This window comes from Bombus vancouverensis, chromosome 3, assembly GCF_051014615.1.
Source record: "Bombus vancouverensis nearcticus chromosome 3, iyBomVanc1_principal, whole genome shotgun sequence".
Lineage (NCBI taxonomy): Eukaryota > Metazoa > Arthropoda > Insecta > Hymenoptera > Apidae > Bombus > Bombus vancouverensis.
The window spans coordinates 10632734-10647419 of NC_134913.1; the positions used below are offsets into that span (position 1 = coordinate 10632734).

The 14686-nt window shown below is 32.0% G+C and overlaps 2 protein-coding genes and 1 long non-coding RNA gene across 4 annotated transcripts; all 3 read left to right on the plus strand.

The window, feature by feature from the left end:
• Positions 1–111: 111 nt before the first annotated feature.
• On the plus strand, positions 112–4095 carry LOC143302530 (uncharacterized). 2 transcript variants are annotated; one of them, XR_013058111.1, is made up of 3 exons: positions 112–1505; positions 2329–2673; positions 3160–4095. It is a non-coding gene; the product is annotated as an uncharacterized LOC143302530 (long non-coding RNA). The 2 variants fall into 2 exon arrangements; XR_013058112.1 differs by having other exon boundaries at positions 2467–2673.
• A 4171-nt stretch (positions 4096–8266) lies between these two features.
• Mettl2 (methyltransferase-like protein) lies at positions 8267–10020 on the plus strand. The gene is made up of 6 exons (XM_033349158.2): positions 8267–8424; positions 8635–8787; positions 8871–9185; positions 9262–9375; positions 9454–9626; positions 9689–10020. Exons 1-6 carry the CDS (start codon positions 8315–8317, stop codon positions 9820–9822), a joined length of 999 nt encoding a protein of 332 aa, XP_033205049.1. The 5' UTR covers positions 8267–8314; the 3' UTR covers positions 9823–10020.
• A 237-nt stretch (positions 10021–10257) lies between these two features.
• On the plus strand, positions 10258–14574 carry LOC117165781 (protein HID1). Its single transcript, XM_033349156.2, has 12 exons — positions 10258–10328; positions 10548–10907; positions 11020–11073; positions 11145–11368; positions 11443–11684; positions 11769–11999; positions 12081–12206; positions 12270–12526; positions 12607–12850; positions 12915–13057; positions 13136–13302; positions 13379–14574. The coding sequence occupies exons 1-12, from the start codon at positions 10263–10265 to the stop codon at positions 13599–13601; spliced, it is 2337 nt and encodes a 778-aa protein (XP_033205047.2). The 5' UTR covers positions 10258–10262; the 3' UTR covers positions 13602–14574.
• The last annotated feature ends 112 nt before the right edge of the window (positions 14575–14686 follow it).

Here is a 14686-nt window from a genome sequence, read left to right on the forward strand (position 1 = left end):
TCTGCACGACCGCCACTCAACACACATTCACGTATCAGCACGTATACAAGCGATATCTTACGAGTTCGTTGAGCGCGACAAAGAGATAACCAATGTACCAATCGTCCGTCCAATAAAGACAGGGAAACTACAGCCTAAACGAATGACGTAGAGGAGAGAGGGCTATGATCACCGCGGTTTTCTTGATGAGTTTCAGCGTGGCGCAGTTGGCAAGCATGCGAATGAACGAGTGGCGAAAGCTCGACGGAGACCGCTAGCAACAGCGCCCCGCGAAAGACGAAGAGCGATAACGAAGCACGATACAAGGGAAGAGAATGAAAAAAGAAGAGAGAGAAAACGGACGACAGACAGTGGCGGGTGGTATACTCACCCCCGTATACGCGACCCTTCGCGATACGGCAATAAACATGTGTGCCATATGCCCTCTTATGTAGAAATCTACCTGAGATAGAGTACCGACCGACTCTTCTCTTCTTGTTCACCGACCATTTACTAAAGGAGAAAAACCGGTAGATATTAAGATCTCTCTCTTTCTTTTCATAGGATGAGAGATCGATTCTTTCGGCCCTTTCGTTGATGCCCGACGAGCTTCTTTCGCACCTTTCCGCGAGAGACTCGCGTTATCGATCGTGGAACGACCTCACTCACTTCTCCTACTCCCTCGAGGTCAGGAGACGAGATTTTCCCCTAGCTTTTTTCCCCCCTTTTCAACAGCAAATCGCGGTAATTTCCTTTGCGGTCATCGACATTTCTCATTCATCAAGATGCTGCCTAGACAAACGCCACGGTAACGTTCGATGTGGATCAATCGGGAAAGCAACGCGTATGGAAGTTTCAATCGATCTTTCACTTGCACTCTTCACTATTTCGTTCTATTATGATGTTGGAGCGAAATTCTCTTTCTGGTTACCGCCTGTTGGCCATAGCTCCGTACTACTCACAGATGCCCTCTACATTTCCAATCCTAGATTCTCGATCAGTGGCGTAGCAATTGGAAAACTCGATTCGATCGGTCTTGTACATATATCCTATTTCGTCACCTACACAACTACGTAGCGATATAAATTGAATTGATAGGTTATGATTATACGATCGTGTGCAATTTCTAAAATACATCGTAACGAAGAAAGTATCTGTAAACCGGATTTGTGTAGCAATTATGTTGTTACTAAACTTATCATGCAGATCTACAATGGCAAGAAAGCATGTATTATCAAAACGTTACTTTCGATAATGACAATATTGTCTTTATATACGTCGAACAGATGTCCGAACATACGTTTTTACTTCGCGAGAGCCTTGAAAAAACTGCAAGAATCTTTCCATTCATAGCAGTACAACTTGCACGAGTAATAAGTCACTTTGATATAACTACTTAAAAATGTACTACTTACCAATCACTTTGTGATTTCTCTAATAAATACAAACCGTGCCAAAGGCATGCATATAACGTGTCTTCGAAATCCATTGTCAAGTGTCCCGAACATAAAACTACGCCATTCTTAGTAAGAAATAAATATAATATTATACGTTTATATAAATTATGAATCGTTTAAAGCCATAAATCATATACGAATCATTTTAGTTATATAAGAAACGGTATATAAATAATTCGTTGCCGAACAATAAATTTTACATTTTCTTAAGATATATAACTCATAGATTAGAATATGTATTCATGTAGGTACTTACACTAGTTTCACTATTAGCACACATGACGCATCGACCCTTCGTCTCGCATAATGGTATAAATCTTAATTAATTGTACTCTTCGTTGTCCAAACGAAACCGAGGACCGATAAATCGGTAACTACATAATTCTTTTACCTCTAAATCCAAATTCCACAGAGCACTTACAAGGCGTTAAGACCTGGGGATTTATGTAGTCATTACCATGGACTGGCCGTTTACCTGAATTTGCTTGCCTGCCTGATTGTCTGTCTACCTGCTTGCCTGCTTGCTTGTCAACCTTATACAGCATCTTCGATTTTGAAGAAAGCAGGCCACTTTGTTTTGAACGGTGTCTTTTCTTATATCTCTCCTTCTCTTTCTCTCTCATTCATGACGAAGTCACGGACAAGGTCAAGGCCGTTGGCCTTCATTTCTCGACATCCTCCACAACCTCCTACGAACTACCTCTCTTTGTCTCTCTTGTATATTCTTTCTAATCTTACACATTTACCTTGATACATAACATCTAATGAATATTTATGACATCGTAACTTTTCTATCGAGGTAGCTCAGTCGATACATTCAACTTATATTGTTTGTCCAAGGATTTATTACTAGGGTTTGTCCCAGGATTTATTATCCTTTTTTCATTTTCAGTGCTAACTATGCCCTCCCTTGTACCGTTACTTTCCCTTCCTGGCCTGGCCATTTTCCATCTTCGATTTCACGGGCCCTGCCACGGCGAGTCGCCTTCAGAGAAGGAGGAAGGGACTGAAACAAAAATGTCTCTTGCAGAATGAACGATCTCACCTGGTCGACTCGTTCTACTACGCGTGGAATTGCACGGAGATGAGAGGACGGCAGCCACTCAGACATTCCGTTCCTCGTACGAACAGGTTTCCTACCGATTGCAGAAAAAAACTACTTAGACTGAAGTAAGCTAAACAAAGTTATTCGCGAAGAATCGATACGCCCGATTTCGGTATGGAGAGAAAGAAATCTGTAAGCAATCTACAATAACGGTTACAAAAAGTATTGACACGATATTGTATTTGATATAGTATTTACGTACTAATTAATTAGATTTAAGTATATTAAATATCGTATCATTTGCAAATACTTTCATGTGATTACAAAAATTTGATACTAGAATATAAAATGTAGAATCTAATATAAAAACGTTTCATTAGAAAACAGATATGTTGCCAATACTCGTTGCAATAGCTACACTTTGCATTTTCTATAATTGAAACGCTTTGACCGTATATATATATGTATATGATAATATTATATATATATATATATATATGTATGTATATATGTATGTATGTATATATGTATGTATGTATATATGTATATGATAATATTAAAAAATGAAAAATTAATTTTTGTCATATATATAAAATTTTAATTTTGTGTATACGATGATCTTCTGGAAAGAGAATAGTGTTCTTAAATTATATTAACTTTTTTTATTTGCTTTTGTAGATAATTGCTGGAAGTATGTTGGACCACATGGGAACTCGTCGATCGCGCTATGAAAAGGCCGAAAGTGATAGTCCCAAAAGACCGTATCAATGTTGATTAAAAATCGTCGTTTCCACGCATGCGTCACTCTTAGCCACTATCAGTCTTATTCGCCGAGACTATAAATGGACGAATATGATATATAAGAACGATTATTTTTAAAATACTTTTTAGATAACTTAGGACGTATATTAAAATATTATTTGATAACTATATAATTAGATAACATGTATTTGTTTGATGTATAAAATTATATATATATTTTTTGTAAATACTGAGTGAAATGGTATCGAAAAAGATGGTTAGACGAGATATTCGAATATCATGGTAAGAAATTCCACGATGTACGCCAAAATTCCCTAGGGGCACTTGGGTCAACAGGAAGTCAAGGCCACGCGGTCAATTGCCCCGCGATCCGTCGCCGTTATAAATAGATACGAGCGGCCGGTATCTACGCATCTATTTGCACGCATGCTGTAAAATCCGAATCGGAGTTATTCCGACCGAAGTATAGATGGTTTTTGCTTTCCCTGGACTTTTTTCCTAGCGCGTCTCAGAAACCTCCCATTGATAAAGTGGCACGTAATGAATGTATCGATCGTTGAATCCCCTAACGCTCTAACTGTTTATTCCTATTAAAGCAGTTTAATGAAAGGAATGAGTTTCTTTCAGATATCCCTTTATAAATACGGCCGTCGCCATTCTAAATAAAGGACACAAGAGAAATGGAGAATCGTAGGCCTCTGGTTTCTATATAAATTAATAAATTGAATAGAATAAAAGAAAGCAAGGGTTGAAGACAAGCAAAAAGATTACTTATTGTTAAAGAAATTGAAAGTCTTTCTCTCAATTTTTATATTTTAGTACATTCACTCTGGATCACTGATTATATGTAACTAGGAAAAACTTGCAAAATATGAAATGCAAGAGTAATCTATAGTTTCTTAGACTTTTGACATTATTAAAGAAATAACTCACAGTTAATTTGTCATTTAATACTCTTCTGAATTCCGCCCCTGTTATCTTTGCTTTATAATACGTGTTTCCGAGAAACGCATCGCATGATTTCCTCTATAATTTACAAGCAAGTGAGTTCTTTCGAAAAAAGGGCAGCACAATTATCCGACATTCAGAATGTTGTTTTCCGCTAGTATGTATTAACACATAAAGATACGTTGTTGTAATGAAATGTTAGATATTATCACAATACGGAGAGATCGTGCAGAAGGAAACAGTTCCTATGAAACAAGAAGAGTACTTATTGATCCGGTAGGTGGTGGATGTAGCGAGCATGGCTTATAAATGCCATCCGCTACGAAAACTACATATAACCGATGCCAATACTCTCTTTGACGTGGAATTATTATGCAAGCCAATTCTTTACGAGAAGGGTCGTCAAATAATTCAATGAAATGAATCAATTAACGATACGGTCTATTTTATATTCTTAGACGTGGGAAAACGCAAAAGTTGATAGCAGGATGAATTATCTAGAACCAATGATTTGTTATAATCCATTGAAATTCTTGAATGTAATACGTATATATATTAATGGAGTACCTTAATATTAAACAGGCTCTAATTTTTTATTTTTACTCTAATTATGTTGACATGTATTTTTTATTTTATGACTCTTTGTTTTATTTTTCTTTCATTTTTAATAAATATTTAAAATTTTTTCTGGCCAGGCTTCAATACGATTTGATAAAAGATACAGCTTCGCGGATAAATTCAAGGGGAATAACCCTGTACCACCCTATACCGGCAGAATATATAATCTCGAGGTCATTGCCCGAGCGATCTTTGGGGGTTCCACCATGCCTGAAACGAGGGTGAGGTAACTCGGAATACTGGGCAGATATCGACCACTTTCCCCTAAAAGCTAAAATGCAAGGATGCAATTAAATATCTTTACACATCCCATTTATAAAATACATAAAAATCAATTTAACATAAATTTATAAAAAATATTAATAAATTACTAATTACCTCAATATTCTTAGACATTAGCATCATTTAATATCCTGATCCTGGTAGAAACCTTCATCACCTTATATTAAAAGTAATTCAATTTCCTTTTTTCTATTAATTCAAATTTTAATTCAGATGTATTCTTCTCTTGTTTTAAGAGTGGCAGGTGGATGTTAAAGAAATTATTGCTAGTCACGGACGGGCTGGAACTTAAATTTTTACCAGGAGGTTACCGACATGATTAGTCCTCCATTTTTCGTTCATTAATTAGATTCTGCAGAGAGCGGCCCTAAATCTGTACCGGCCCACCGGGAATTTCCCAAATTCCTCGATGGCCAATCCGCCCCTGTTGTGTTACATATAAGGGCATGCACAATACAACTGTTTAATTGTAATTAAATTACATTATTTATATTTTATTGATAATAATAATATCAGTAATAATATAGAGAAAGTATGAAAGTATGCTTTATGATCTTCAATTCGGTAGAAGTCGACCTTGCTATCGAGAAATCGCAAATCAGACCGCAAGATTAATCGGTGCAGTAATATTTGTCAGTTCCTCTTGTCTTTTCGGCGACTGTACACGAGGTCTGTGTGCAAGGGCGAGGATTCGATCTTTTTCGACGTATGAGACGGTCAAAGGAAGAGGAAAAAGAATAGAAGAAGGAGGAAGAAAATCGAAGAACTGTCTTATGGGTAGGAGGGAGAGATAGGATAAGGGTTATTCGATGGGTGGCCGTGCCTTTTGGGGCAGTGGCCCTTGCTGCGATGCCTCCGAGGGTGAGAAGGGGCAGACGAGGACCTACGCGTTATTGAGCGGGCATTTCCCACAAAGCGCAGACGAGGGCAACCACCCCGTAGCGCTGCGGCGCTCAGAGTTCTCTACTCACTCTTCCTTCTCTCCCTCTCACGTTCCCTGTCTCCCTTGCCATCCCCTTTTTCCTGTTTCTCTGTTCGCTCGATCTCTATCCGATCTCTGCATTTCTCCCTGCCCTATCCACATTTTTATCTTTTTCTATCGCCTTCTTTTTCTGCCTCCCTCTTTCTCGCAGTCTCCTCTCATTTTTTCTCTATATCTCTTTCTACTTTGGTACGTACACATACACACATACCATACATATATATATATATATATATATAATTTGTATATATTATTATACTATGTCTATATACATATATATACATACATATACATATATGTATATATATACATATATACAGATACATATTTCTACCATTCTTGTCCTGTTAACATAGAGACCCTTCGTTCTTGCAAATTTCTTGATGTCAATAGGCGCTTTCGAGTTTAGTGCGCGCGTTAAATTTATCGAACACAATGCTCGTGAGCTCGTCTAAAAAAGAGGCGACGAAACCCGAGGAATATATGTACTTTGTCGCTCTATTTCATTTTCCTTTTTCTTTCGAATCCTGAAACTAATTATGAACATAATATAAAACAGATAAAAAAAATTATATTATGTTTAAATATATATATGAAAAAATGTCGTTTTTCCTCCCGTCGTTTATAGTCCTACGTTTTCGTCTTTGTCTCCATCGTTCTTCGTTTATCCTTTTGTTCTCGCGTAGCTTTCTGTGCGCATGTTTTTCATTCGCGCTTTGTCTCCGCAAATCCGTCCGCTTTCTGTTTTCACACTAAGAACTATACGATCCTAGAGTACGCTGTGATAATATTGCGAAAATTGTTTTTAATTACATTCCATTTTCTTTCACTTTATGATGCGTTATAAATAGAATACTTATCTAGCTGCTTATAGTTATTGCTACATGGACTGCATTTTTTTCAAAATAATACATGTTTGATTATTTTTCCATTTTCACTTGATACTTTATCTTGACTTCTATACATTTTAGATATACTAATAGAAAACATTTTTTATTAATATGTTACAAAAAGATTTTTTTATATTGATACTTTGAAAGTGTATTAATTTATGTTATACATTTATTTCATAATATTTTCATTTTTTGTCGCTTGTTATGAAAAAAATCTGTTACAAAAAGTTTTTTCTGTACTTTAAGCTTTTTTCAAGTCGGCTGAAATCGATGAGTACTAACCCCCGTGAAAACATGAGGGAAAGAGAAATGGATGTATCGATCTCACCTCTAGGGACTTGGTGGGATTAGGACATCACGGTAGCCACCCACGACGAGCCATGAAGCACCATGCAGTAGCGGAAGACGGGACTTGTAGTCCCTTAGCAACGTGTTATCATGAATTTGAGATACATAATTTCAGATAACTTTACATATTTCAATTAATTTCTTTTTAAATATGTAGTTAAATTACTTTTATCTTTTAAAATCTATTATTACTAATAAATTTCTTAATTAATTACCATACTTTAGATATCCACCAATAACTATCTTTAAAAGTAAATACATATATATATTAAACATAACTTTGTTTAAATAGTTAAAATGAAAAATGATAAAAAATCTGAAATCCGTTTAGTATATTAGATCATATAAATAATTTTATTATTGAAATATTAATTGTTAGTACCTTGCATTATAATTTATATATGTGATACTTTCGTATCGAAAACTACTGTATATAATATATACAGTTTTTATACATTTTAATATAATATTGATTTTCAGATGGAAAAAGACAAACGTACGCCTCGTCCCTGTGGTACCAATCATCCAATGACGCAACATACCACCCTCAACCTGCACCCTCTGCGTCACACCCATCCTGTTTCCGCATACCACGTGCCCTCAACCTATATCTGTCTCCTAGGTCGTTGATCTGCAAAAGTCCTATTGCACATACGGTATAGATCTACAGTATTTATTACAATTTATAAGGAAATAACCACTAAATAGCCCAGAGTAATTGGTATAAAAATGATCGCATTCTATTTATGTATGTCAATTATGTTACGAATAACAGTTATAATACTTCCTAAAATATCTGTAATTTGCTCTCGTAAAATTGTTAAATTTTATTTAGTAATATAGTTGATTAAAATAAATAGGATTGCATTATTTTATCAATTTGTTATTTTACATCATGATTTATTAAGTTTTTGATTTCTAGTTTAACATACATATTATCCGCTTATATAGTGCATCTGTACGCTGCATCTATGCTCTGCAGAAAACACGTGATACAAAAATGGAAGAAAGTATACCAAAATTACAACAAAATGAATTAAATGATAAAAGACCACAATTTGGTAACAGAGTCCTCTCCAGCAGTGACAATATATTTCAACATAACGCATGGTACTTATATATGTTTAATGTTTAATAAAGAAAATTATAAAATTGGGTTATTGAAATCCTAACCTATAAAATATGGTTTTCTCAAATTGAATTGTTTTTACACACCGAAAACATCAATTTTCATTAAAGAAAGAATTAATTTATTATATTATAGACTTATTATATTATTTAATTATGATACATTATCATTTTACAATATATTATTTAAAGGGACAATGTTGTGTGGGATGAGGAGCAGCAAAAGTTAGCTCAATTAAAAGTGAATGAAAATTCGACCATAATTTTATCAGATGAAAGAATTCAGGAATATGAGAGCAAGGCTGATAAATATTGGGATAAGTTTTATGGAATACATGAAAATAAGTACATATATGAGTTAACTATAAACTCTACAATTTCTTTAAACAGTGCATATAAGAAGAAGAGTTTTACTTTTAATGTTGCAGATTTTTCAAAGATAGACACTGGTTATTTACAGAATTTCCTGAGCTAGCTGCTGATATTGTAAAGCAAAATGTTAAACAACCTCTGAGATCTACAACTGAAAACACAAGTGAAAATAACCAAGGATCTCATATAAAGATTCTTGATTTACCTAATAAGAATGGAAATAAAATTCTAGAAATTGGTTGTGGAGTAGGAAACACAGTATTTCCAGTACTTTTATATAATAAAGATCCAAACTTATTTGTATATTGTTGTGATTTTTCTGATAAAGCAATAGATATATTAAAGCAGAATTCTTCTTATGATACATCCAGGTATAGTCTTATATCTTAATATAACATATTATAGCAATCATATATAAGTAACATATTACTTACATTTCATTTAAAGATGCAAAGCATTTGTTCTTGATGTAATACAAGAGAAATGGGAAACTCCTTTTGCACCAGAAAGTTTGGATATTATAGTGCTGATATTTGTCCTTTCAGCTATACATCCGGAAAAGTAAATATTTAATTAAATATTTATATATGTTCATATAGTTGAAAATACAAGTTACATAATTACATCTTATTTCTCCAGAATGAAGCATGTTATACAACAAATACATAAGTATTTAAAACCAGGTGGATTAGTTTTATTTCGAGATTATGGAAGATATGATTTAGTTCAATTAAGATTTAAGAAGGGCAGTTGTCTTGCAGAAAATTTTTATCTTCGAGGCGATGGGACCAGAGTATATTTTTTTACCCAAGGTATTTTGTTCAATAATGGAAGATAAATAAAAATAATAAATAAATAAAATATTTATTTACAGAAGAAATCAGGACCCTTTTTACAAGCTGTGGTTTCACAGAAGAGCAAAATCTTGTAGATAGAAGATTACAAATTAATAGAGGAAAGCAACTTAAAATGTACAGAGTATGGATTCAAGGAAAATATAGAAAATAAATAAAAAGTTATGTTAAGATAATTGTATTTCATTTTTCTTCAACATATTACTGTATAAAACCGTCTATAGAACAATTAGAGGCAATTTTTTAATATTTTTAAAATATTTTTTGTTAAAATATTGATTATATTTTTGATTATATGAGCAATTTGAAATCATTAAATATGAAAAATAAATAAAGCTTTTCTTAAAAAATATGCCATGCTTCTTCTATAATACCGGAGATTTCTCTCGAATAGTACTATAGTATATTTATGCTAATGAAACGAAAATAATGAAATTATAGTTAAGAAAAATAAAGATATATTGGTAACACTGCTGCACTATTAGGACATAAACATGGCGTTGTCCGTCATCGTTCTGGTTTAGAGAGAAACAAATCGTTCCTGTATTTTAGTACTAAACTTTTTACTTTAAATCGACAAAAAAATAGAACAACATGGGAAATGCTGACACAAAGTTAAATTTTCGAAAAGCAGTTGTACAATTAACATCAAAGACACAGGTAAAAGTTATTGTTTATTATTTCATTCAGCAGCATATGATATATTTGACATTTCGATGCATTAAAACATATACAACTTTTTTTGCTATTTGCATAACTTTCAATTAAAATTAATAACTTTTTTTCTATAAAATAAATTAAATTTTACATAAAACTGTTTAACAAATTACAATTTACTACTTAGGTTAAAAAAAATACATTTTTATTTTTTAATTATAGGTGATTGATGCTTCAGATGACAATTTCTGGGACCAATTTTGGTCCGAAAACGTGACTAATGTACAAGATATTTTTACTTTAATCCCTGCACCTGAAATTCGAATACTAAGAGAAGAAGCTCCTTCTAATTTAGCCACATTGTGTTACAAAGCAGTGGAAAAATTAGTAAAAGCAGTTGATAATAGTTGTAGAACCCAGAGAGAACAACAAACTGTTTTAAACTGTTGTCGCTTGTTAACAAGATTATTACCATATATTTTTGAGGATCCTGATTGGAAGGGATTCTTTTGGTCCAGTTTACCTGGTAAAGAAGATGAAGAGAGTATACCATTGGCTCATTCATTACTCAATGCTCTTTGTGTAAGATACATGATACATTTTATTAAAATAATAAATTTATTTTATTATTTATTAAAAGTAGTAGAAAATATTAAGAAATGTTATATTGTTATAATTCCTATTTTTATTTTAGGATTTACTATTTTGTCCTGACTTTACAGTAGCTGCAAATAGAAAATCTGGCCCTGTAAGCATTTTCTTGTCTTTTGAAAATTTTGAAAATTTCAGAGTGTTACTAAAATGTTTGAAATTATGTAGGATAAAGCAGAAGAACTGCAATCTATAGATAGTTGTGAATATATCTGGGAAGCTGGTGTAGGATTTGCACATTCACCTCCTAGATATCCAATTTTAGATTCGAACAGAACAGAATTATTAAAGTTATTACTCACTTGCTTCAGTGAAACCATGTATAATCCTCCCTTGGATTTGTCAGTGACTCCAAACAGGTGGATTCAACATTTAACTAGTTCTGAAAATAGGTAACTCGAAGTTATTATATATACTCTAATGCATAAAAATAAATTGGTAAAAAACCTTCCATGTTTTAACACAGACATGCTTTACCTATGTTCACATCATTGTTGAATACAGTATGTGCATATGATCCTGTTGGACTTGGAGTGCCATACAATCATTTGTTATTTACTGATTCGTTAGAACCATTAGTTGATGTTGCATTACAAATCCTTATAGTAACACTAGATCATGATACTAGTGGTGGTACTCCATTAGAAGAAGGAAGTATTGGAGATAATTTATTCATTAATTATCTGAGTCGAATTCACCGAGATGAAGGTGACATTTATTTTTATATTTAATTACATGTATTTTAAACAAATGATCGAATAAAAGCATGATTTATAACAAACTTACTTTCAGATTTTCAGTTTGTATTAAAAGGTATTACAAGATTATTAAATAATCCATTAATGCAGACGTATTTGCCAAATTCAACTAAGAAAGTACATTTCCACCAAGAATTATTGGTATTTTTTTGGAAAATGTGTGACTATAATAAGAAATTTTTATACTATGTACTAAAAAGTTCAGATGTTCTTGAAGTACTAGTACCTATATTGTATCATTTAAATGATTCACGTGCAGATCAATGTAAATATTTATAATTCTAATAATTTACTAAATTTAAGTTAGTATTTTTATTATACACAGTAACTTAATAAAATTTTGCAGCTCGTGTTGGATTAATGCATATAGGTGTATTTATTTTACTACTATTGAGTGGAGAACGTAATTTCGGTGTTAGATTAAATAAACCATATACAGCTACTGTACCTATGGATATTCCCGTTTTTACAGGTGCAGTATAGTATTAATACACTTTATTTAAAAATAATATATAACTTCTAAATATACTTGCAGGTACACATGCTGATTTGTTGGTCACTGTATTTCACAAGATAATCACAACCGGACACCAAAGATTACAGCCATTATTTGATTGTTTACTAACAATTCTAGTCAATGTGTCTCCATACCTTAAAACTCTATCAATGGTGGCTAGTACTAAGCTATTACATTTACTTGAAGCATTTAGCACTCCATGGTTTTTATTTTCAGCACCTACCAATCATCATTTGGTATTTTTTCTTTTGGAAATCTTTAACAATATCATTCAGGTAACTTTTACATATATTGAAGGAAGAATTTTTAATATCTAGAGAAGAAGGAAATTTTAACAAAATTTATATATTATTAGTATCAATTTGATGGAAATAGTAACTTGGTTTATACTATAATACGTAAAAGGCAAGTGTTTCATGCATTAGCAAATTTACCAAGTGACTGTAATACAATCGCAAAATCTCTCAGTAAAAGACAACGACGACATGTACCCGCTAGTACATCTAATGAAAATGTCAATGAAGCAGCAATGGAAGGTTCACATCCTGCGCAACCTGCAGAACCTGGAACTTTGAAAGCAACCTTATTAGAAACACCAGGTATATTCCTTTATTTTATTATATATTATTTGAAAAACAAATTTATGAATTAATTCTGTCAAAGGTATTGAAAAAATGACTGAGAAAGAGTCTGCACATCCATTAAGTCCTTCAGTAAATATTGATGTAGGAAAACCTAATCATCAAAATAATGTGAATGCTGCAGAGGATTTAATGAATTCTACTTCTAAAAGTTCTGTTATACCGGTAAGATCACAGTGTAAATAATTAACAATTTCTTTAACGTCCATAAACTATTTACATGTTATCTTATCGATTAAATAGAAAGGAGGTATCAGAGTGGCAGAACATATGACTTCTTCTAATAATATAAATCAGTGGGTTCCTTCTAGCGAATGGGTATATCAATGGAAAAGTAAACTTCCATTACAAACTATTATGCGATTGCTTCAAGTTCTTGTACCTCAAGTTGAGAAGATATGCATTGATAAGTGAGTATAATTTACTATTTTTCTTAGTAATTTGTTTCAATAATATATATATATATATTTTTTTTTAATATTTTAGGGGACTTACTGATGAAAGCGAAATTTTGAAATTTTTGCAACATGGTACATTAGTTGGCTTATTACCAGTACCACACCCTATTCTTATTAGAAGATATCAAGCAAATGCAGGAACAACTGCTTGGTTTAGAACATATATGTGGGGCGTTATATATTTAAGGAATGTCGAACCACCGATTTGGTATGATACTGATGTAAAGTTATTTGAAATCCAAAGAGTTTAAACACGATGCATATTATTAAGTAAATTATTATTAGCTTTAGCACTGAAATTTCTACATCATTCTTACATGAGGTATCATTCCTTAATATAAAAGAAGAAATCTCAGTGATCTATACTTATTATAAATTGCACCAAGTGATAAAGAACTTTACGACTTTATTAAATAACGAATGACATTTTTACAAGTGTAGTCTTTCGTACAATTCTATTACACAGAGTTACAGAACTGATTTTACAAATATTGATTGTGAGAAACTATGATGGTATTATAATTCTCAACTTTCACTGATAAATATGTAAATATTTGCGACTGTGTAAGTGCCTTCACAGATGTAAATGACAAATTATTACACCAAAATGACATCTGTTTAATTAGTAACGTAGTTTCTTATTTTTTTTAACTATTTTTAGTCTAAACTATTTTATTTCATTAACTTGATATTTTTAGTAAAAAAGCACTATACAATTGCTTGTTTGACATCACTAAAGATAATGTAATAATGTATTTATTAAGAGTAAATGAAATTATTCTAAATAATGTAAAATATTGGTTTTGTATGTCTGTGTAGTAGTCACGAAATTTTTGAAAGACAACTTGATAATTCACGCTTTGTAATGCATAATATGTTATTTGAGGTTATCAAATCTTATCCCATCTGGTATATTTTTATTTTGTGATGGTACAAAACCAAGTATATCATATATTTTGCATGTAAAAACAAATGAATTTATTTTTACATTGTAAATGCATTAATAATCTCAATTTCTTAGCTTTAGAGCATTTCAAAATAAGATAATAAGTTCCTTTTTACTTATATTTCTCTCATATTTTAAATTATGTTTCAAATTATAAAAATTCTCTAATCTTATAATATAAAATATATTTATTTGTTAAATTTTAGAAATGAAATAGAATTTTTATAATAAGACATTTTTTATATTTACATTAAAGTAGTTGATTAAAAAATTAATATGATTTTATTTAGTAAATGCGTATATAATATGTATATACATATATATATATTAAGTATTATATATTGTTATTTATATATGTTTATATATATATAATTTTATCTTTTATAATAA